The 24,721-nt window shown below is 48.0% G+C and overlaps 1 protein-coding gene across 2 annotated transcripts in view; it reads right to left on the bottom strand.

The window, feature by feature from the left end:
- The window catches only part of LOC112859710 (focal adhesion kinase 1), a 197,950-nt gene that overhangs the window by 80,831 nt on the left and 92,398 nt on the right, over window positions 1–24,721 (bottom strand). The window contains exons 3-4 of one of the 2 annotated variants that reach the window (XM_086695343.1): window positions 16,969–17,135; window positions 4,942–5,029 (exon numbers count right to left, since the gene is read on the bottom strand). In XM_086695343.1, the coding sequence (XP_086551469.1) occupies window positions 4,942–5,029; window positions 16,969–17,135 (255 nt within the window). Of the gene's footprint in view, window positions 1–4,941; window positions 5,030–16,964; window positions 17,136–24,721 lie in introns of those variants that run through there. The other variant, XM_086695342.1, reaches the window with a different exon arrangement.

Here is a 24,721-nt window from a genome sequence, read left to right as displayed (position 1 = left end):
AGAAAAAGACTATGAGCCACACAGGAGGTCTGAACGACACTGTTAACAACCTTGAATTCATGGGTTTTCATCACACTCGGTGCTCAACAATCCAAGATGCATGCATTCTCCCCAAGCAAAACTGGAATCTTGACAAAATCGCAGCCTGTGCCGGGTGATGAAACAAGTCTAAACAGAGTCTGAACGACTAGACAACTAGTATCAAATGAACCCTCCAACCACAATTCAGGATTATTTGAGAAATGAACCAAATGGAATACATTTTTAAATCGCCTTATGATCATATATATTTCTACCAAGACAGTGGACCAAATGTTTCGAACAGTCTGCTCACTGAAAACAACTAAATATGCTGAATAAAACATTTTTTAAACATCTTCTGGAAGGCTTCTATGGCTGGGTGACAAACAAACAAAAGCAAACCAAAGTCCTGGTCCAGCCAATGCTGGGATGCAGAGGGGGCAGGGAGAGGTCAGGTCAGCTGTTACCCTAGGCCGGAACCACACACACACACACACACACACACACACACACTGTACAGTGTCACAACCAGCAAAGAAAAGCAAGCCAAAGGACAATGGACACCCAGGACCACAGTTACCTGCATGGAGTAGAGGGGCAGGGGTGGGGGGATGTGACAGGGACACAGACCGGGAAACATCAGCTGTGCTCTCTTCTCTTGGGGAGTAGGATCACAGGTACTCATTTTTTTTACTAAGCATCATAACTTACAAACGATACATGTATCAGATGTTACCGAGCTAAGCAATTAAAAAGAATCCGGGCACCTGGGGGGGCTCAGTCGGTTGAGCATCTTACACTTGATTTCAACTCAGGTCATGATCTTGCGGTTCGTGAGATCGAGCCCCACGCTGGGCTCTGCACTGAGCGTGGAGCCTGCTGGGGATTCTCTCTCCCCTTCTCTCTGTCCCTCCCCTGCTCGCACTCTCTCTCAAAATAAACAAACATTTAAAAAAAAAAAAAGAAAGAATCAGGGCGCCTGGATGGCTCAGTTGGTTGAGCATCCAACTTCAGTGATCAAGTCATGATCTCACAGTTCATGAGTTCAAGGCCTGTGTCAGGCTCTGTGCTGACATCTCGGAGCCTGGAGCCTGCTTTCAATTCTCTGTCTCCCTCTCTCTTCCCCTCCCTCGCTCCCTCCCTCTCTCTCTCTCAAAAACAAACAAACATTTTTAAAAATTAAAAAAAAAAAATCAATGTTATCAAATTCTGAACCCCTTAAATGGGTCCTTAAAATGGACTCATTTAGCTTGGAACTCAGTGAAAATATAAGTATGCACATATGTATGCATCTTATTTATTTGAATCAAGTATTAAAGATTTTAGAAATTACAGAATGGGTGTCATTTGGCTCTGAGGCCTGTATAAGATAATTTATCTCAGAACTCAGCGACAATTTCCACACTCAAGTTCTTACAAAATATTTCAATTCCATTCTCAGTTGAATAGACCTTGGCTATAAATAGCTGAAGGGCCAAAACTGTATTCACTGTGTGTGTGCAGGCGCGTGCACGATTAAGCAGGAGAACGTTCTGAATTCCTAAGTGATTTTGCAACAGCGGAACGAAGGCTGCTCCCAAGGTGGGTGCTGCCCGCGCAGGAGAACACGCGGATTACTTGGAATAGCCCCGGAATGTCCACACCCGCAACAGGACAGATGCCGCACTCGAAGTGACCACAAGAAGTCAAATGAATAGACAAGTAGTTACTGAAGCAGCAGGGCAAAAATCATACTATTTCCAAAACAAATGGAAGTACAAATACATCCATTTTTCCCATAAGTGGATAACATTACGTTTTACCCATTTTACGCACAGCCTGTGCTACGCGCCAGCATTTTACAGGCGAGCCTCCCCCTCCGTGAGCAGAGCTGTGCTTCCCTCCTCAGGGTGGATGCGAACATTTGAAACCCGGAGGAATGTATTAACCGAACTTTTCCCGACAGACCTCTGCCACGGTTCCACTTTCCGTCTTGTTACTGCCACGCTCCAAGGAGCGTCCTGTACCTACACGTGTGTGAATCTCACCTCTTTAGAATAAGCCCCTGGAAGGAGAATTATTAGTTTGAATATCAAATTGCCAATATTCGACTGTTTTTACTTACAAAACCGCCAGTGGTGCCACATCCCAACCAGAAGTTCAGGGCCATGCTCGTGGCCCCTCCCGTACCTGCCGATCAGGAGCTGTGACAACTAACAGCATTCTCCTCCGCCCCTCTGTCCTCCTCCCCTGTATTCTGAGTGCCGCCTTTACCTCCCTCTGTTTCCTGTCACTTAGGCCTGAAGACACCGGCTTGGATGAGCCATCGACACGGGGAAGGGGTGGGATCACAGCTACACTTGTATTTCTCTTAAAATACAGGTACTTGGGAGAATATTACAAAATTATATGCGAAATGAAAGTAATTATTAGGGTAGAGATACTTTAAGTGATGCTTTAGAATATTTTCGGGACTGTCTAAAACTGTATAACTAAGTGTAAAAGGTTAAAAAGAGGGCAGGCTGAAGAAGAGAAAGTGTAGGAACAGGAGAAAGCAGAGCGGGGGGTGAAGGGGCCGGGAGCCCATGTGGAGAGCACACAGGAAGGCAAGAGAGACATGCGCCATCCCGGAACGTGCAGCCCCACTCGCGTCGTGACAGGTAAACGGTAGATGCCAAGCGCTCAGAGGTCTGGTGCCGCCTGTGGACTGCAATTCAAACCATGCCTGGGCACTTGTGTGACAGACAATCCTACCTCACTTCATCGGTATTTGAGCAGGTGAGACAGGTAAGCACGCGGAGACTCACGGAGCCGTTAAACGCACAGTGGGCCACTACCGCGTGCACGCTCACTCCCTCCGGGGTTTTTTCATAAAGGCCGTTCAACCGAACAATGCAGGCCGCTGCGAGACACGTCCTATGAGTAAGAGAAAACTGGGGCCACACCGGCATGTGAAGTGCTTTTAATCAGAGATACAAGCAAGGCCTCCTACGGGGAACAACTAGGACACCCAGCAATAGTGTGGAAGGAACAAGAACGCCACCAACTGCGAGGTCGGCCTGTAGTGGCCGTGAGCTAATGAGGCCTGTTTGATGAATTCCAGAAATCCGTGTCACTGAAGTAGTCACAGATTTCCTCAGGGGGTGGGTTTTTTCAAGGAAATTATGCCAACGGTGATAAGTAGCATCTACAAGAGAGAAACACGCGATGCAAACCTATCAGTTAACTAAGCTCTCCTGTCACCTCCTTCACTTCGACTCAAAGCTCACCAGATTGCTAAGGGTGAGCTGTGGAAACACAGACGAGGAGCGGTTTGTAATCTAGAAATCATTTCTGCAGTACAAACGGGCCTCCAGCAATCTCAGGCGGAGTCTAAAGAGGGCTTCGCTCTTTTCTTTTCGCCAAACGCCAACGCCCTCTTCCCGTGCATCTCCGTATCGTGGTAAACCCTCCCAGGCTCCCGTCAAGTCTGGTACCCCACGTTTCCACTGGCATTTCACTGGCCATTTCCAATGGCACTTCCACCCCGCAGACAGGAAAACAGACCCAATACCGAGAAACAGCGACCTCAGCCTCCTGTTCTCACAGCCTAGATCTGAGAAGGGGGAACACACAGTTTTCTCACATTGGGAAGTACATCAACCTACCGTCCTGCCACCTTACTTCTGAATGTAACTGAACCTTGCCTCTTTCCTGACACCAGGCATCTGGACGGACACAATCAACCTCTTTCTTCTTTACTTTCATGCTCCATTTGGATCAGCCTCCCGGTCCTATCAAATCCATCCACTAAAGTTGCCTACACCCACAGTCAGACCTTTCTCTCCCCCGTTTCTTGCCCAAATGGCTGAACAGCCTCCTAACTTGCTTGCAGCCTTAAGACCCATCCAATGCACGACGGATGCCACCATCACATCAGTGTGATCTTATTTAACAACGAAAATTCTCGTCAAGCCACTCACTACTTAAATTCTTTAAATAGCTCCCTTTATGCTGCAGGAGGAAACCTAGAACCTTCCCTTTCTTTGATGTGGGCTGTATCTCCCTCACCCACTTCTCAGAACTTCTCAGCTCAGCTTTAAATGCACCAGGTTTCCTAAAGTACAGCTCTTCCTCATCTACAAAGCTGGGGACTCGGTGACACTTTCCAGACCCCCTGGACTCCACCCACTGGGTTAGCAGACCCTCCTGTGTATGACCACGTGGCCCGTGACCACCAACAGTAGAGGACTGAACGCAAAGTACCGTGTACAGGAGATCCTCACCCACTGCACCTTCAATCGAATTTAATGTGCAATTCACTTATTTCATCTGTGTTCTTGACCCACAGCAGACATTTAATACATATTTTTATTAAAACAAAACATTACCAAGTGCATTTACCTGCAAAATGGTGTGCAAATGTTGGGATATTATTCAGACCATTTTTTCCCCCCATGCTCATCACTAAAACTAACAAGTATTTGGTCATAAAATTGTGTTGGTTCATTTATGCCACAGGTATTTATTGCCTAATATTTTAAGGGATAAAAAGCAAGTTACTCAATGTAAAAAAAGTCCATTCTGGCTTTACTGTGCAAGTTGTTCTTGAGATTATGTCAATGTAGCTGGCTCTGACAATAAATTCTGTACCCGACAAATCTGTTGATATTCAGGCATGACCATTATACTTGAATCAAAGACAAGCCAGTGGTTGAGTCGCTTAGGACTTACAGTCTCCACATAAAAGAAGTCTCTTTTAAGACTTGCCTAAGCATACAAGAATTCACAAAGTGTCAAAAATTCAAAATTTCCCACTGGTTAAAAGACTCTCACTGCCATACTGTGCCAAATTTATTATTTTCCCGAACATTAGGTTTAATCTAATTCTAAGATAAAACCATGTAGTATGTAGGATTCAAAGAAACAAAGAAAAAGGTGTATTAAAGTACCCTCCTATACCTGTTGATAGAAGAAATTCAGAGTTGGCTTGTCTTCAGTAAACTGGTTTAGAAATCCTTTTGGCAAATAACGAATTCTCAATTCATATCTAAAAAACAATTCAGAAAATAGAACAATTAGAAAGAAGTAATTTTCTCAACTCATAGTCTGTAATTATAGTATTATTGTATGACATAACCAATTACTCGAAGTATTATTTTTAAAATAAGGTAAAAAACAATCACAGTTTTTAAGCATACGGTTTAAAACCTTTCAGCACAAGAACATGCACGTCTGTTGTCTGAAGCTCAGTGATCCCGCAAGGAGACAGGACAAGAAAGACATCCAGAAGGCACAGGGCCAGCAGTCACTGTCCCCCACTGGGCCGGGCGGCACCCCCTCACACCTCCCCTCGACGGCTGCCCTGATGTGCACGGACTCACACAGAATGCATTCTTCTATGTCTGGTTTTTTCTCACTCGCGGCAAATGCTTGCGATGTGGAGCCCAGCTAGCAGCTGAAGGTCGGTCACGGCTGCCCTGTGTGACAGCCCATATCACCGCGAAAGGCCATCAGAGTTATTACTACTTTGTGGCCCTGATGAGGAAACGGCTATAAACACTCTTTTTTTTTCCTCCTCTAAACATAAAATGATGGGGCACCTGGGTGGCTCAGTCGGTTAAGCATCCGACTTCAACTCAGGTCATGATCTCGCAGTTCATGAGTTCGAGCCCCACGTCAGGCTCTGTGCTGACAGCTCAGAGCCTGGAGCCTGCTTCAGATTCTGTGTCTCCCTCTCTCTCTGCCCCTCCCCCATTCATGCCCTGTCTCTCTCTCTCTCAATAATAAATAAACATTAAAAAAAATTAAACATAAAATTATTTAGTCGCTCAGGAAGCCAAGCTTCAAGAATGGTCGAAACAAACGAACTTCACCAGAATGCTCTCTCACTCGTGTCTTCTGGTGAACATATGGACACACCTCTGCTGGGAAAGCGGGGGGGGGACCAGGAGCAGAGTCCCTCAATCACAACACACACACATCTGTATCCACAGATGCCGCCCGTCAGGGAGCTGAAGAAGCCACACCGTCCTATCAGCAGCATGGGGCACTCTGTTTCCCCACACCCTCACCTCTGCCTGGTACCTGCAGTTTAGTCCGGGACACTGCGGGAGGGAGGTACAGTGTGGACCGGACTGGCACATCCCGATGGATGATGAGATGGGGCACACCCTCATCTGATGATGGGCCATTCTGGAGACCTTTTGTGAAACGTCTGTTTTGTCTAAAGGGTCGTGGGCCTCCCCTCCCCGACCCCCAGCTGACCTGTGGGCATTCTTCAGGTATTCAGAGTGGGAGACCACTGTTAGACCGCCCAGTATGTTCTGCCACTCCACAGCTGCCTTTCACTCTCTTGACGGTTATCTTTTAAAAATTACCTTTTTAATATTTATTTATTTATTTATTTATTTATTTATTTATTTATTTATTTATTTTGAGGAAGCATGCACGCAGGGGACGGGCAAAGAGAGAGGGGGAGGGAGAGAGAGAGAGAAAGAGAGAGAGAGAATCCCAAGCAGGATCCGTGCCATCAGTGCAGAGCCCAACGTGGGTGGGGCCTGATCTCAGGAACCGTGAGATCATGACCTGAGCCAAAATCAAGAGTCAACGCTTATCCGACTGAGCCACCCAGGCGCACCTAAAAATTATTTTTAAAATATTTTCATTTTAATGCTATCTTTTGAGGAACAAAGTTCATAATTTTTATGCAGCCCTATTTATTCTTTTCCTTTTTAGTAAATTCTTTAAGTGTTTTGTTTATAAGATATTTGCCTACCCAAAGGTTATAGAAAGATCTGGGTTTTTTTCCCTAAAGTTTTAGTAATCGATCTTTAAAAAATGTAACAGGCTCACAAGGAAAACACACAAAGTAATCAATACAATGTTTTTGGTTCAGTTAAGGGTGGAAAAAAATGCATGATACACATACACAAGTTCTGCTAAAAGTTTTAAGTGTCCATCTTATTAAAATACACAATCACCAAACGATCAGGTTCACGTTGACTTCTACTCTTGGAAAGAGGTCAATCATTTACTACAGATATTCTACAAGGGGCAACTGTTTGTGGAAACGCAATAGATTCCATTTATTTTTAACTTGGGACTTAGCAGGTGCTTTACATGTGCTATTTCTCTTAATGCACACGACAGTCGGAGAACAGAAGTGTCACGATCTAGGCAGGTGACGCTCCGTGAGAGGAAGCAACGGGCTCCGAGCCAGTGCGCTTGGACTCAAACAGGACACCGGAGGCTTCTGCTGTTAGTGCCTCCCATTCTAACAGAGAGGAAACGGATCCTAGGTCAAACGCTGGGCAGCCTGGCTGCACGTTCATGCTGTTAACGTCCAGCATCCCGATGCTGATGCTGACGATGCCTCAACGGACAAGGGCCACTCAGGATCTGACAGAAATTGCGATAAGCATTTGACCCACGGGCTTCTTTCAGTCAGCACCAGCCCTGAGAGGAGCAGAGAGAACGTGGGCCCTGCACTGGGGCTGCCTGGGCTGGGCGTCTGGCTCCGTGGCCCTCCCACACCTCGGTGTCCTCACCAGCCCTCAGAAAGTTTATATGCAATATATGCTCAAATTCATACAGCAAATACACAGGTATCTACAAGATGGCAGTAAAAGTGACACAGACAAATAGGCACGGTGAGGGGAATGACATGTGATAAAGTATTATTTTGCAAAGGGTGACCAGCAAAGGACACTCAGATTCAAAGACATCTTAATGAAGATCTGAAGGGAGGAAGGGAGTCATGCAATCACGTGCAGGGACAGGAGTTCTAATATGATGGAAGGGGGTGCACGAAGGCCCTGAGGCTGGAGGATGTGTGGGAAGGCAGACGCAGCTGGGCCCGCTGGGCGCAAGCCGTGAGTAGAAGGGCAGGACCGGGAGGTGGCAGATCACGGAGGACCCTGCACGGCGTGCTTGTGGGGCTCGGAGCACCGTGAGCACAGCAGTTGAGTCACAGGACATCTATTTCTCTGACCAGGCAGGCGACAGTGTGTAGGACCGGCCAGGGGACCCGGGGGAAGAAGCAGGAGGCCCGGAGGCGAGTGCAGCACTCTGGCTGAAAAGGAAGGGCCTTCTGTTTTCACCGGTGGGGAAAGAGTTTCAGGGACTCGGGTAACGGGCCGAGGTCCCAGGGCTACGAAGAAGCAGACGGGGATCCCTCTACAGCAGTCCATGCAGGAATGCCCCAAAGCAGAACGAAACTGCTAGAAGGCACTGGCGGCTCCGAAACCAGAGAGACGCCCACTGCTCTTACTCTGTTGAGGCCAGCAAGCTCATCAGGTTGCCAGGCGGATTCTGACCACTGCTTTACTGCGCCCGCCCAGCACACCCGCCCCACGGCCCTGACGATGCGCGCGCACGGCCCAGCACACCCGCCCCACGGCCCTGCTGACGACCCGCAGCCCAGCACACCTACCCCAAGGTCCTGACTACGTGCAGCCCAGCATACCTGCCCCACGGCCCTGACCACGCGCAGGCCAGCACACCTGCCCCACGGCCCTGCTGAGACTGCCCAAGGTCTCCTGATGTAATGGCATCCCTTCACTCCGCCTCTGTCCTTAAACCACAGGGCCCAACACCCACAGCCGACTGGCCCATGAGTTCCGACATCCCTACTCCCATCTCTTCTGTGAAACTCACCTCTTTCCCGACCCTCCTGCCACTACTCTAAGAGACTGGCTGCATCCCGAGACACATCTCCATTATTCTGCTATATGCCACTCCATGGACCTCCGAAGAGCAGCTAAATATAACATGCCCCAAATAAAATCATCTTTTTTCCGCTTCTCCTAAGTAATAATTTCCTATGAAGGCCACTGACACTAACCTCCCCTCAGTCTTACCACCAACAATGAGCACCAAGATACCCACAAGCTAACCAAGTAATGGTGAGGAGGAGTGGGAAGTGTTTGGAGAAAGAATCTGTTAAGCTTGATACTGAGAAAGGTTAGCCTGTCTGTGTGTAGTGACACAAAGTACAATTTCCAGAAACAACACAGATATCGTAAGCTCTTTCTTACAACACACTTCCAATTTAAAAATCCTCAAAGGGGGGGCACCTGGGTGGCTCAGTCGGTTGGGCGTCTGACTTTGGCTCAGGTCATGATCTTGCAATTGACAAGTTTGAGCCCCGCATCGGGCTCTGTGCTGACAGCTCAGAGCCTGGAGCCTGCTTCGGATTCTGGGTCTCCCTCTCTCCCTCCCCTCTTCCACTTGTGCGCTCTCTCTCTCTCTCTCTCAAAAATAAATGAACATTAAAAACAATGCTTAAAAAAATTCTCAAAGGAAGTACAGGAATAGAAATTCATCCTTAGACAAAAATTATAGCAGTAATAGCTGTGAGAAAGAATCATCAACGATATCGAGAATACAGGGTAAAAATACAATGAGAAACAGTATCCGCAGAGTCTCAATCTATCTCCCCAGAAGAGTATTTCTTAATTTCAGAGGAAAAAACAGCAACTTTACAGTGGGGAAACCTGGCCACCACCTTAAACCAAACGATCCCAGTTAAAAGCACCTGTAAAAAGGAGTCACATGCTGACAGGATGCAGTGAGACGGGTACAAAAGCTTAGAATTCTGGCCCAAAACACATAACCTCAATATAACCATGAAAAAAGCCCTAGATGAACCTCAATTGAAGGACACGGTACAAATAACCAGCCAGGATTCTTCAAAAGTGTCAGGGTCAGGAAGGACATAGAGAGACTGAGGAACTGTCCCAGATTAGAGGAGACTCGAGGAGTCAGAACAGCAAAGTGGTTCCTGGACCAGAAAAGGGATGTTATGTGGGACAACCGTGAAATTTGAGTGACATGTGTAGATTAGTTAAGTAAGACTCTATCAATGTTTATTTTCTGGCTTCAGTGCCAACTACTGTACTATGGTCACGAAAGTTCCAACATTTAGGGAAGCTAGGTGAAGGCACACAGGCCTTAACTATTCTTGCAACTTTGGATACGTATGGAGAATAAAAGAAATTCCACAGGCGCAGACTAACTGTTCTGTAACCACGGTGATAACCCACCAGAACCTCTCTCCAAGCAGCCTGGCCAGTGTCAGCCGGCAGCCGCAGACCCACTGGAAACTATCTTCCAGCTGCCCGTGTTCGGTGCAGAAGCATCCGGTAAGTGTCTAATTAACAGAGCAGCAAATTGGAAGTGCATCCGTGTTTTAAAGGTGTCACTTCCAAACCTGTCAAGAGTGCTCCTCTACTTAATGTCTTTCTGCTTTAAACCCTCCTAAGAACTCTTGCTGAATGCAGGATTACAACAAAAGACTGGCTTCTTAAAAGAAGGCGTATGCAGGGGCGGTGTCATTTCAAGACAACATAGAAAACTACCAAATACAATCTAAAGCTTCCTAAACTATCATTATTCATTTTCATTGGTCTTCTTTGGAAAATGACGCCTCTCCTCTCTCCCGCAGAGTGAGGGGCTTGCGCAGCAGCGAACAGGGCAGCGCTAAGCAGGCTGCTAAGCAGGAGGGCAGCAACCGCGGCTCACTAACAATGACGAGAATGTTCCTCCTCACTCACTTGACAGAGCCCCAAATACTTCCTCAAATGCCAAGAGGGCCGTCTTTTAGACTTGGGTTCAACATCAGAAGGATTGGGCCGTTCCACCCCCCCCCCCTCCCGCCCCCAGTGCCCTGACAGGCTATTTATATCCGCTTAGCCCACTCGGATGCCCAACAGCCACCTTACATAGGTGGCTCCAGATAAGTGAAGTTTAGTTACCAAAATGTGATTAACCAGAATGATCTAGGAACAAAACTTTCAAGCTGAAATCTCTCAAAACTGCAGGACACCGTTTGCCGCAGTATATGCTAGTACGACATTGCCACGGAAGCGTTTTTTGGCGGACTCCAGATCCTAACAAATACTACCTGCTCCACTGGGACCTCCAGCAACAGGGACCTCCAGGCCTCCTAGGGACAGGGGAGCCAGCTCCTGCTTCCTCCTGGACAGACTGGGCAGGAAGCAAGGCAGGTAGGAACCCGAGTCTTCTAAGGGGCTGACTTTTCGAGCCCTGCCTCAGAACCCGACGGGTCAGCACGAGTCCCCATGGGGCCTTCGGGAGACCGGGGGGAGGGGGGCAGGACACTCCCCTCGGGGAGGCTCTGCACTATTGCCCTCTGGTCCTTTATCTTACCCAACCGATGAGATCCCCGACGATATTCCTTTAGGGTTTTCTTTTCTTTTCACATTACAAAAGCTTATCAGGCTGTTATGTCATTTTCTGGGACTTACTTTTTTAATTGAGGTAAAATTCACATTACAAAAAAATTAACCTTTTTAACGCGTACAGTTCAGTGGCACTTAGTGCACTCACAACAGTGTCATGGGAGACTCGACTCTGCCACACGAGGCTACGTGGCTAAGATTCACCCACACGGCTACACGTCCCTACAGTTCATTCATTTTGACCTGCGTGACATCCTACGTCTGTGGCCCAGCACGGAAACCTGGAGTCTCTCAGGGACAAAATCTGCAGGGGAACTGCAGCCCTGTAGAGTGTGTGCTGCCCGTCTTCCAGCTGCGGCCCAAACGGATTTACCCGTTTACCTTCTCTCACCAGCAGCGCAGGCAAACACCCTGTTGGAGCCACCACCTCTCCCGCTACTGACGCTGCCCACAACTCACTTTCTGCCAACCAGTGTGGATCTTGTGGGCTAGGTCCCCATCCCCCCGATTACCGGCCAAACTTGTTTTCCCCTTTATGACAACGCCTTCATGTCCCTTGTCCGTGGACTGAGTTGCCTGCAACTCTCATACTAATCAGAAGAGCATCATCCTTTGTAAATTACAAACGTGACAAATATCTCCTCTCAGCTGCAACTTGCTTCTGCACTTTTACAAATACACCTTTTAACACACAGAGGCTCTTCATCCCAATGAAGTTAAATTTGCTATTCTTTCCTTTTCCAGGGAACGTCTTTGGGGTTATTAAATCTTCCTGCTCCAGGACCAGCAGTACCTTCATACTTTTCATTAAACTTTTTTCTCACCTGGTCCATTTTCAGTGGGTCCCTGTGTATTGCTTGAGGCAGGATCTATTTTGTGGTTATTCTTCCCACCAGGACAGCCACTTATCCAACCAGCCCTTCCTGTCCCCAGCGGCCAGCCACGGCACCACTGGAAGGTCCCCCTGCCTGACACAGCTACACCCACACAGTGTGCCACAAGCTGGCTTGTGTCGAAAGACCTCAGGACCCGGGTGAGCAAGCTTGTGTCTCACGGTTATTGAACAGGAGGAACAGATCCTATGGCAGATAGCACGAAAACAAATCGATGTTCAAAAACTTCCCGAGAATGGAAACTGACGCCCGATTATTCCGGGGAGTCCTAGCACTTTCATTCGAAGAACATCTTACTTTTCAGAACTAAAGCCAGGAGTGCAGCTGTCCTCACAAAGCCACCTACGAACTGAGAGAAGGTCCCTGCTAGCAAGGGGGAAATGTGATCAAAAATGTTCTGTCTCTGGTGCTTACATACCTTAACAGGAGCAGAGAAGAAAATGCTGAGCACACGGACTCAATTGCCTACTCTGCCGTATGATCTCAAGGAAGTTTTTTCAGCCTCTCTGAACCACAGCTGTCTCACCAGTAACATGGCAAAAGGTGAGTACCCACCTGAAAAGGCTATCATAGGAAGAACGAACTTGGGTAAAGTAAGCCAGGTGCTTAGCACAATGTCCACCACATTGTAAGCAATGTGTGTTACTGTGAAAACACAGTTATTCACACAATCTACAACTGTTCATCCCTAGATGAAGACAACTTACTGTCCCATCAAAGTGCTTTGCCTCTAGGTTTATTTTACATTTCCACTACCACTAATTCCGTTCTCACTTAAAATGTTTATGAGGTGCCTCCTATATACCAGGCACGACCAACTAGAAACTAGGAATAGAGCAGCGGGTGAGACAAAGTCCCTGAGGGAGAGAAAGGTCATCAGGTGGGCAGGCCCTAAAGACAGAACGGTCGGGGAAGACCACAGGCCGAGAGCGGACAGCGGACACTGGTCTGAACGATGGGAGGCCCACGCGGTGACGGAAACGACAGGGGAGCACGTTCAGCAGAGTCACACGAAGCACAAAGTCTCATTCGAGAACCAGAAGGAGCCGTGGGGCTGGGGCAGAGCGAGTGGAAAGTTCTCCAAGACAAAGGAAAGGTGGGCCGAGGCCGGTGCTATTCAGCAGGCCAGGAAGCTGGCGGCAGAGAGGATCCAGTGAGACCCCGACCAGGCAGCGAGGAAGAGACGACACTGAAACGTGCGGCCGCTTGAGTGGACGAAGGGAACGAGAGCGAGAGGAGATGGGGCTGAGAGATGATCGGAACTCTGGAGTTGGCTCCAGGTGTGACGAGGCGCTACTGGAAGCTTCTGCAGGAGTGAGTTTCACACTCCACTGGATGCTTGTGTTTTTAAAGACTCTTGAGCAAACCCCGTAAGCTCTACCTTAAAAAAAATCGCCCTACAACCGCTTCTCACTCCATCACTACTCCCCCAGGCCACCTGCTTTTAGGATTTTTGCCTGGGCTACGGCAATAACTGGTTTATGGGTTCCCTGTGTCTCTCCTATTAACGTGTGAATTTGATGCCAAAGGCAGGTCTACAGAGAGAAGGAAGAGGAAAAGAGGTCACTGGAGCAGTCCAAAATTTAAATGCTGGCCAGAGGACAGAATGTTTTTGCTTTATACATTCTGAGAAGTATCTTCAGGGGCCCATCTGTTTCTGTAGTGATTCTTGTAGAACAAGCCTTTTATTATTATGTAGTTGCCCTCCACATCCCTATTAATGCTTTTCTGTCTTCAAACTCTTTTCATAGGATATTAATAAAACAATACCAATCCCCCTGCCCCCCTTCTCCCACCTAGTTAGCAGGAAGGGAAATTCTTTTCTTTTCTCTTCTCTTCTTTTCTTTTCTACCCACCCACCCACCCATCCATCTAAATGAGGTTGAAGAGAACAGAATGGCACTGGATGAAAATCTGAGACCTCGGCGTACTAGTGAGGTTGGGTATGATTTTGTGAAGCACATACGGAGACCTACATGTACGTGGTTCTGAGACACACACACGTGTTTGTGCTGCATCTTAAGGTAAAATGTTTCTTTCCGTAAGTCACATGAAAATGTCTTGAATATCACTGTGTTAGGTGTGTCATAAAGAGCAGAGAGCTGGACTGTATTTATAATCACACCCTAACAGGTTCCGACCACTCACTCCTAGTCTACTTGACCTTCTGAAGTCTAGTCTGTGACTTCCCTTCACCCTACTTTCCTGTCTTTCTTCCTCCCCTTTTCTTGCCTCCTCTCGATTATGGAGTTTCTCGATACCTACTCACCCACCTACCTGCTACGTTATACAATCTACTTCTAATGTTTTATGGTTGCCCTAATATATACAATTTTATTTTTAACATTTTTATATATAATTTTAAAACCCGGCTGACAGAGCCTTAATTCTGATCACCTCTCTTCTGACATATGGGTTCGACTATCTGGGTTTTACTTTTTTCATATAAAAAATCAGATTTTACCACTTTATGTGTTTTCAGAGCCAATGCTTATCTGTATCTACCCGATTTTTTTTCTAGCACTCCTTCTGCCAACCGAAACCCTCCTTCAGAGACCATTTTCCCTTCTCCCGAGTGTATTTATAGGAGGTTCCTTTGCTGGTATAGTCTCTGCGGAAAGCATCACTGTCATCCTGCTCTTGAATGGTCACTGAATCTGACAAAAAATACAGGTTGCCGGTGACTTCTTCTCCCCACTTTGCACAGATCACTGCTGTGGAGAACTGTGAATGTGTCCCTGGTTGCTTTAGCATCATCTCTTTTTTTTCCTTTGTACACGACTTGACTATAATCCACCAAAGTGTAGATCTATTTTTTTAACCGTGTTTGGGGTTTTGCATTAATCCTGGTTCTGATGACTCATGTTATTTGCCAATTCCAGAAAATTCTCAGCCATAATCTCTTTGGGAGTATTTCTTCCTCCTCAGTCTTTTTATCTCCTCCTGGAGCCCCTGTCAGAACTGGGTCTGCCTCCTCAGTTTTCGTGTCGTGCCATTTCCTTTCATATTCTCTACCTGTTCATCTCCCCGTGCTATCTTTTGGGCAAATTTTCTCAGATCCGTGTTTCTGTTGACCAATTTTTCACCTACATCTAACTTGCTATTTTAACCACCCAGTGGTTTCCAGAACTCGAGTTTGGTTCTTTTTCAAATCTACTTGGTTCTCCGTAACAGGCTCCTGTTCCTTACTGACGCCCTAAGTCCTGCCTCCTCTGACGTGAGCACCGACAGGCGGCAGGAAGCCTGGTCCTCCCGAAACACCCACAGGGATCACCTGTGCCTCCAACCCATCTCCTCGTCTCCTCTCCTCCCCCCGCCATCCACGCACCTTCACCGATCTTAGTGGCCTCGCTACCACTCGGAGTTAAGGTTACAGTTAAGGCTGGGTTCACTTTAAAAGCCTGCACTGGGAAGTCAGCTAAATTCAAGTCAAAGCTGTATCCGGAGCTCTCTGCAGGTGGAACTCAAATCGAATCTGTTACCTATCTCCCCTGTCTTTACCTCCTAAGGTCTGTGGAGAGCTATGAGAAATAAACATTTTACGAACTGCAAATGTACAGACTATAAAGAGCACACCGTGGGGTGCCAGGCTGCGGCAGCCACTCCCGTCAGCATCAGGTTCAGCACTCACTGCGTTCGGTGAAGTTCTACCTCGCCCAGTCTTTGAGGGTTCAGGCTCCACGGAACAGAGTAGTGCCCACTCAACTTTACTTGAAATTAGGCCAAGTAAACTGGCTTAAAAGAACAGAAACAGAGCTTGTCAATTCAGATGCTTGCATTCGACACAACATTTGACCGAGCACTAGGGACATCATGATGATGAAGTACACCTCCGACGTGTCGGTACAGGAAGGCAACGGAATTATGTTCAATAAAAATACCTGCAGGGATTTGTAACTAACTTTTAGGTATTCGTAGCTTTTACACACTTATTGGACTGACTGGCTGAATAATGGAGGTCAGATCTTTGCTAGCCATCGATGTAACCCCACCAAACTGCATTATCGTGGGCTATCTTGTTAGCTCGGTCGGTTCCGGCTATTTGAAAAACCTGAAAACACAAGGATATTTCTTTGGTAAACTGTAGCTAGGATGAGATTTTTTTCGACTAGAGATTATTAACCTAAACATATTTGTTTTTCGTTTAAAACGTCTCCTCCAAACAACTCAGGTTGTCGGACTGAAAGTGACCGGCACTGAACCCCCCCTTCCCCCACCCCCCGATCCATAACCGCCTTTACTCCCACAGCAGCATCCACAAAATGAAGGCGCCTGTGGAAGGAGCCCATCTTTGCAAGTTATATTTCTCTCAAATAAATTGTATTACATGTACAATTTCCTACTAACAAGCTGCTTTGCGTAACAGTGGAAAAAATTACTAGGAGAGAACACAGAGAACTCTTTAATTCACTTTGAATCACGTCCGTTTCGCTCAGGTCCGTCCGAGTCACGAACATCAAACGTGCACCCACTCTTTTTGGGGGAGCTTGTGGGTTACCGGGCCCCGTGGAGCAAGCCGTGCCGCCCACCAGTGAGGTGATCAGGTGCACACGAAGTCCTGCTGCACGAGAGGATGCGGGCAGGACGGAAAGGAAAAGAACAGGGGGCGGAGTTCTCAGAGCTGAGGCTGACCCAAAACAGACCCGACGGGAGAAGCGTGACCGGCCCCAGGCCGTCCCCACAGAGCCCAAAGTCCATAGTGCCACAAAGACAGACTGAACAGAGATCTAGGAGAGGTCGCTGGTTAATTATTACCAGCCAGTTTTATTTCGACAGGAGTCGTGATTACAAGCAGTATGGAAATTAAGCAAAGACATTCACCCTCTCGTGTGTGATTTAATATGCAAAACAAATCAAGCGTGAGTCACACCAAAGTAGGGACGCGATCTTACTTCCACTCCTCTGGTGGGTGTGCAAGTTCATACTTCTCCCTCACATTGGAGACACCCATATCCAAATGGAGCCAGTGAACCTCCTCTGACCGCAGGTGACTGAGACGAAATCCATAGCAGGCCACGTGCTTTACTTTGTGACTGTCCACTATCTTCTGAATGATGCCCTAAAACATACCCCCCACAAAAACGACTGTTATAAACAAAAAAAAAACTGTAGGCTAAAAATTAATGCAATGTTCATTTGTTTTAGTTAGTTACCAGAAATCTTTGGTAAAAGAGTATCAAGTTAAATAAGTCATTTAATTTTTCTTAGGAATCTTGTTTCTCAAATAGTATTTTTATGAACAAGGAAAGTTTTGAAAAATCACAAAAAGAGACTCTTCCGTTTTCTTCAGTGATAAACAAGGCATGGAAACTTAAAATACATTTCTGCAGCTCTAGCTCTGCACACCCCCCCCCCCCCCCGCCCCCAAACCTGACAATGTGTCCCACCCGCCCTCTGGGTGTGACTGCTGATAACTAGGCCCGAGGACGGGTTCCACTTTCTGAGCCCAGGACGGCATACTGCTCTAGACCAGATGCAACCTAATGTCATTTCTTAAGAAACACATTTAAGGACATATGACGAAGGCCACATTTCTGACAATACCGATGATATCTGTGAAGTTATTCAAAATCGGGCCTACCCGATCTGCTACCGACCTCTCAAAGAGCCGCTGAAACCTAACACTCCATGACTTCAGACAGGAAGGCTGCCCAAAGATGAAGCTTATCCTAAACTAGGGAAAGGGAGGGGGCAGCCCGAGTCTTGCCCTGTACCCGCACAGTGTGGAAGTCCACGTGTACACGTTTGAACATGGACGGCACGCGTGGGAACGTAACAGAGGCCATGTGCTGCCCCCACACGAGGGTGTGCTAATCACAGCCCACTGCGATCCTCTCAGTGCTCCAGGCCACTCACAGTTAATGTTGAATGATGCCGACATTAACGTGAAAATCACTGGTCGAGAAAATCAGCATGGTTTTTAAAGATTAGCAATTAACGGAAGGTATCACACTACTTACAACATGAGACACATCTTCAAAGTTCCTACACACACTAAGCGTTTCTATATTAAAGCATGATGCTGTTGACAATACAAATAAGGATGTTCCTATCCCTACTCACGAGAAGACAAAATGAACACACACTATATGCAAAACCCATCAAGGACGCAGTGCGTCCACACCAAAGGCAACAGGTGGCACCTGTCCGTGGCCAGGCTCCCGGGAGAAGGTTGTGTATCAGGCACGGGAGAATGGTAGGGAGGAGGAAACGTGTCATCGGGGAGAAAGCATGCACAGAGGCCTGGGCTGGAGGTCGCTCCATAAAGAAGACACGCTCTCTGGGGACAGGAAGACCGCGTGCAGCCTAAAGAACTCTGGGCAAAACTGCAAGAGGCAAAAATGTCCTTCCTGGCTTTCGGATTCAAGGCCTGGAGTTTGTGATGGGGCCACCGTGAAGGACGCTGCCGCCTGTGCTGCCAGGGGTGCCCAGCCGAGGGGGCAGCAGGAGCCGAAATCCAGCCGGCCCTCTGGTCGCCACATCTTGCGCGCAATCAGGGGTGGGACATCGGCTTCCAGCAGTTCTCTCAGAGGCAACTTCTTCAGCTTCCCCTTGCCGACACACGAGTCCCTGCTGCACAGGACGGGAGCTGGCGCCTCTTTCAAATTCCCACAAAGGCGCTTTGTGTCCCGGTCCCAGCTCTGCCCATTTGCTACCAAGGGCACAGCGACACCAGCTGCCCTCTCTAAGGCTCAGGTTTAGCACGTCCTCTCGTCAGTCCGTGGCAGCTCGCTGCTACCAGATTCCAGAGCCACTGCTCTCCTGTTAGGGCCCTGGTTCAGGTTCCTCTCTGTTCCCGACCATCTGTCTCGGCAGGTCTATCCTTCCCCTCCAGACACACGCCGGTTCCTACCGCTGTTTGTGCCATCAACCCCGGGGAGAGATCCCGCCCTCCCTGGGCGCCTTCCCTGACGAGCCCCAGCAAAGGTTACCCTGGCGACCTATCAGGAAACAGGGCACACGGGCATCCACCTGCAGGGAGGCCAGCGTGGACACACCTAGTCCAGAAGTGTGGAGCCCAGGGCACAAGCCGGCTCCCAATCTGGAGTTTTACGGGACAGACGCAATTTCAGCCCATTCACTCGATCACACTACCTGAAGACACCCAGAATGACTTCCGGTTTGCTTCTGTGTAACGAAGAGCTCCCATCCCGTAGGACCTCCACCCTAAACAAGTTGTAGCCTTCACTTTCCACTAAGAAAATTAAAAGCAATAAACACACAGACACTTCTATTTCATGTTTTGCTTTTTTATTATGCTCCCATATTGTGTTCTATCCTATTTCTCTAGAACTCCTGTAAATCTCATCGCGGACTCAGTCTAAATGTCAGCCAAGGTTAGGAATATAAAAGGACTTACACATTTGATGCTCAGTACCTACACTCAGTAACTTAGATAATTTTGAGAACCAAACATCTGGTTCTGGATAACTGAAAAACAACTTTTAGAACTAAGCATTTAGTAACGAATGCACACTCAGAAAAACCTACCCTGCTACCATATGGAAATGTATGCATATATTATTTCTGGAAAACGTGTATTTAGAAAAGTGACTGTCTCAAGGGAGATAACAGGACAAGGATTTGTAATATACCCCTAACGGCAGCTGAACTAAATTTAAATTTCTCATCCTGACTTTGATGTCCCATGACAATCCTATCCACACTTCACTACTTTGAAAAGGCCGTTTGCTCATCGGTATCCTATCCCAGAACTTGGAAATACGTAATGTTCCTGATTAATTCTCACATTAGATATTCACAGGAAAAGAATTCTTCTTAAGGATGAAAATAAAAGAAGCCAGTGTCTGTACTGTGCTTCTATCTTATCAGAAACATACAGCACTCAGCAGACAGAGCCATTCTACTACTGGTGGGTAGTTCTTGTGGGTTCCCCAGCTCTGGGGGGTCAGGGGGAGTGGGCATGCAAACAATATTGCTGTGAACGTGCTTGAAGCTGGCATCACACACGTGCAGAAACAACACCCAGAAACAGACGCCCTGGGTCAAAAGCTACGTAACGTGTGACATCTGGTAAGTACGGACAAACTGTCAACCAGTGAAACTATATCAATTATACTTGGCACATAACATTAGAGACTGTCCTTCACCTCATGCCGATGCTGGATGAAATCAATCTTGAATGTTTATCAGTGTGATGGACCACAAAAGGTGGGGGACATTTCACTGTTGTCCTTGATTACACACTAGTGAGATGAGTCTGTGGTTTCATTTCTAAAAGTTCTTTTTACGATTTTGCCGGGTTCAACTTGGTCACCTATCTTTTGGACAGTGTTCTGGAAAGAAGCAATGACCTTTCCACTGGTTGAAAGAAGTCCTGCAGACCTTCCTTCGTGTTCATTCACTCATGAATGTTCGTTCCCTCCCTGGATCAGTGAGCATGTGTGCACCTAGTCCGCATGGCAGCAGCACTACAATGATGGATACGACAGAACCCTTGCCTCCAAAGCCGTAGTCTAGGAGGGAGGTGCTGGACACACGCATGAGAGTGGCCTGTCCAGTGTGCGGGGAACTGGCTACATGTCTAGCTGTCTCCCCACTGTCATTTGCAAGACCTCTATCACGAGAGGAGAGATCTAAAGCCACACACATTGTTCTTACCAGCGCACTTCACTTCCTGCCAGGAGTCACCAAGTGCAATCATCACTGCTGATTTGTTTGTTACAATGCGGTTATTTTTCTGTGTCTCTCTTTCAGATGCTCTTTACCTCAAGGAAACCAACTGTTCTCTGTGCTCTGTCCTCTGATCCCACCTGCACGGGAGGAGCCTCACTGTCATTCAGTTACCGCAAACAAGGTGCGGAGATCCGAATCCTGCTCTCCAACAGCACTACCTTCCTCCTGTCGGTTCAGCGCTCACCCAGAAGTCGGCCCCAAAGTCCCCCGAGACAAAGCACACCTGTGTCCATCTACTCCCTACTACGGCCATAACAACAACCACAAACTTCCGAGCTTAAGATAGCACAAATGCTAGCTTCTCAGTTCTGTAAAATCCTAAGTCCGAAATGGGAATCCCTGGGCTAAAATCAAGGTGTCAGCAGGGATGCACTGCTTTCTGGAAGCTCCAGGCTGGCCTTGTTCAGCTGCTAGAGGCCCCTCCGTGCATGTTCAAAGCCAGCAGGGTTGCGTCCGACCCTTTTACTGCAGCCCCCTCCCTCTGACCACAGCCAAAAAAGGTCTGCAGCTCATCATCTCCCCATCTCAAGGTCCTTAGTGTGGGTCACATCTTCCAAGTCCATTCTGCCAAGGAAGGTCCCATATGCCCAGGTTCTGGGGATTAGGACATGGATACCTTTTGGGGCTATTATTCTGACCACCACAATCACCATCTCTAAGGTTCCGTGACAGAGAATTCTTTCTCGTGCTCTTGCCGTCTCATACTCTTCTTTACGTTGCTTCTGACTCTGTTTCTTTCTTATGGTTTTTCTTTCTAGTTTCTTCCTAGATGAGACTATTCCATTAAAGAAATGTTCACGTTTTAAATACATATTCACCTGATCCTCTGTCAGAGAAAGCTGACATTTGAGACACACACGAAGCATCAGTGACGACACTTGACAATAAACACTGGAGACCACAGGACTACTGCACACAGAGCCCTTCCGACAACCATCTGTGGCTGAGCTCAGGGAAGACGGCCTACAGGGCACCTTCCCCACAGCCGCTGGCGTTCTGAGCACAGCGCAGTGGCTCACAGAGCTCGTAACTGCTGCCAACTCACAGAATCCCAAACTGTCGCTGTGCTTTCCACTCCGATCAGAAAGCTGATTTTAAATTGATCAGAATGGGGGCGCCTGGGTGGCTCAGTCGGTTGAGCGTCCAACTTCGGCTCAGGTCACGATCTCGCGGTTCGTGGGTTCAAGCCCCGCATCGGGCTCTGTGCTGATGGCTCGGAGCCTGGAGCCTGCTTCGGATTCTGTGTCTCCCTCTCTCTCTGCCCCTCCCCCACTCAGGCTCTGTCTCTCTCTTTCTCTCTCTCAAAAATAAATAAACGTTAAAAAAAATTGATCAGAATATTTCTTTCTACCGTTATTCTTCCCACTACCAGTGTGGTTACAATAATTAGTCCTACTCCAACCAAGGATATTCCGCATTTAGCAAAGTACAGGACTGAGTTTATTGCGTTTGTTTACTCTTGCAGATTCAGGTAACTGAGTGGCTCAGGACGAGTACTGGGACCTCAGAGTGTGCTAGGTAGCTAGAAAAGGGCACCGAGCCCTTTAGTAAACTTGAAGACACTCTGCACATAACAACAATATTGTCCAACAACTCAGCCGCTACTTAATCTGTACTTGTCTAGATTTGGTGTCTGGGTACAAAATGCATTGTTGCAGGCCCTGTGATTTAAAGAAAATAGTAATAAGGTAGGAATGAAGGTTTGCTAGAAGTATCAGTAAGGCTAGGTATGGTTTTGGATGGGTGTAATCTCTCAGTTTCTTTCACGGCTATCAGCCCACTACTTTCTCCTCCTGCCACCAGTTTACCTAACTTTATTTCTGTCAGAAGTACTCCATTTCACCTAGGATTTCATGCAGTCATTCAAAGAGGAATCCATCAAGTACATGCTGTGTGCCCAGCAGGCCCTGCTGAAGACACAGGTGATGAGACCACGGAGCATTAAGACCCCGGGCTTACAGTCTAGGGGAAGAAAACAGAGAATGAGGGAGCAAACAAATCAAGAAACAAGACAATCTCAGTAAGGAGGAAGCATGTGAAGAAAACAACAAAACAGGGTGATGGGCAACGGAAAAGGTGGAGGAGAGGGAGCATTCTTGAGCTGGGAGACAGAGTGAGGACAATCACCGGAAGTAAGGTAAGAACGGGTAACAAGGAGCCAGATCCCGTAGGCCCTTGTACGGCCTACACTGAAGGAATCTGGCCTTCCTCTGAGAGAAATGGGGAGCTGCTGGAGGTTTTGAGCAAATTACCGATTAGAAGATAGGCCTGTTAGAGAAACAGTCCGGGAAGCAGAAAGTCAAAGGGAATGAGCCGGAGGACAGAAGGCCATGGGGCAGAACAGGGAGAGGGAAGAGTTAGAGGCTTTTAAAGGACCTGAACGTTCACCCTAAATGAGACAGGAAGCCCAGGGAAGGCTCCGTGCAGGACTGACGTGCTCTGGCTTTCATTTCAATGGGATCACCTGGCTGCTGGCTCATGAACAGACTGAGGGGGCCCCAGGGGACGGCGGGGTGTCGGGAGGCCATGTGGCGACGCACATGGAAACAGTGGTGGCTCCAAGAAGACGTGCAGTAGACGCCATAGGAACTGGGCGGATCCTGGGTGTATTTGGGAAAACGTGTGGACAGAAGAAGCTGACACTCTGGACGTCAGGTGTAAGCAAAGGAGGAATAACAGATGATTCCAAGGGACCAAGTCACTGAAGGAAGGGGAGCCCCTAGACGGACTCATGGATGGTTCTCTTGGCGTCAGAAGCGTGAAGATGGAGGACAGGGGCACGCGCAGCCGGGTGGCACTCAGGTCCTAAGGTCAGAGGGAGAGCAGTCAGAACGGGGCATGGGGGTGGGAAAGGCAGAGCTGCTTAAACCCTGGTCAAGGCCTGAAGAGACCATGAAAACGCAGGGGAGGAGCAAGGGGGCGGCGTGCAGGCCGCCGCCCACGTCCCTACAGCACTTTTTCCTGGGTTCACGGGTCTTCATGCCCCGTTATGTCTCCCGACTGTCTCCTCAGAGACAGCCTGTGGTATCAACGCTCCCTTCATTCCACGTCTTCATGATCGGTGCTTCGTCTGGAAAACTTCCGAGGTACGAGTCCCCTCCCTGCACCCTCAGAAGATGCTGTTCCAGTGCCGTCCTGCATCCAGCATTGCTGATGAGAAGTCCGTTAAGTGTCATTCTTTTCTCCAAGTAGGGGACTCCTCTGGTAGGATATGGAATTTTCTACACACCCTTATCATCCTGACATACCACTACAATGTTTCTAGATGACCAATCTTATTCAATACAGGCCAGCATGGATTAACCTTGACTCTTCTGGGCTGACCCCACACTGAGCTCCAGAGTCGCCTGGAACATGCTCTTGGCACAGAGCCCCAACTACAGCCAAGGTAAGCGACGTCTGCACCCGTGGGCTGCTGGTTATGCAGGGGCAGGATGCATCAGCCTGCCAGCACCATTCAGTGACCATGACTGGGCTACGACTGGCACTTGACTTTGGTGGTGCCTGAGGCTGATGATGCAGACAGAGCGCACCCACACGCCCGTCTCACAGACTCCCCACAAGGGGGCTCTGGCCTCCTCACACTCAGGTGCTGCCACAGGGGCTGGGGACGGCCTGGTTGTGTCCCAGGCCCCGAGGCCTGCCCCCGAGGCCTGCAGGTGCCTCCAAAAAGGAGCCTCTACTGTTGCTGCTCTGTACTCTGCCTATAACTTGATGGGCTCCTATGGGTCCTGTCAACAACCAAACATGTAAACTAATTAAAGTGTAATTAGCACATACATGTAAAAGGAGTAAAATGTATTAACTGCAGCATGAGAAATAATGACTTATGATAAAAATCCAGGATTTTCCTGGTAAAAATAAACCTTTCAACTCCTCCAAAGGTGGTGTTCTTCGGAGTCAAGCAGTCTGTCTGATAATCACTTCCTACAGAGCACAACCATCTAG

The sequence above is a fragment of the Puma concolor genome, chromosome F2, assembly GCF_028749965.1.
Source record: "Puma concolor isolate L17-30 chromosome F2, mPumCon1.1.hap2, whole genome shotgun sequence".
Classification (NCBI taxonomy): domain Eukaryota; kingdom Metazoa; phylum Chordata; class Mammalia; order Carnivora; family Felidae; genus Puma; species Puma concolor.
Note: the sequence above shows the minus strand (reverse complement) of the source record. Positions and strands in the feature narration are given on the sequence as shown.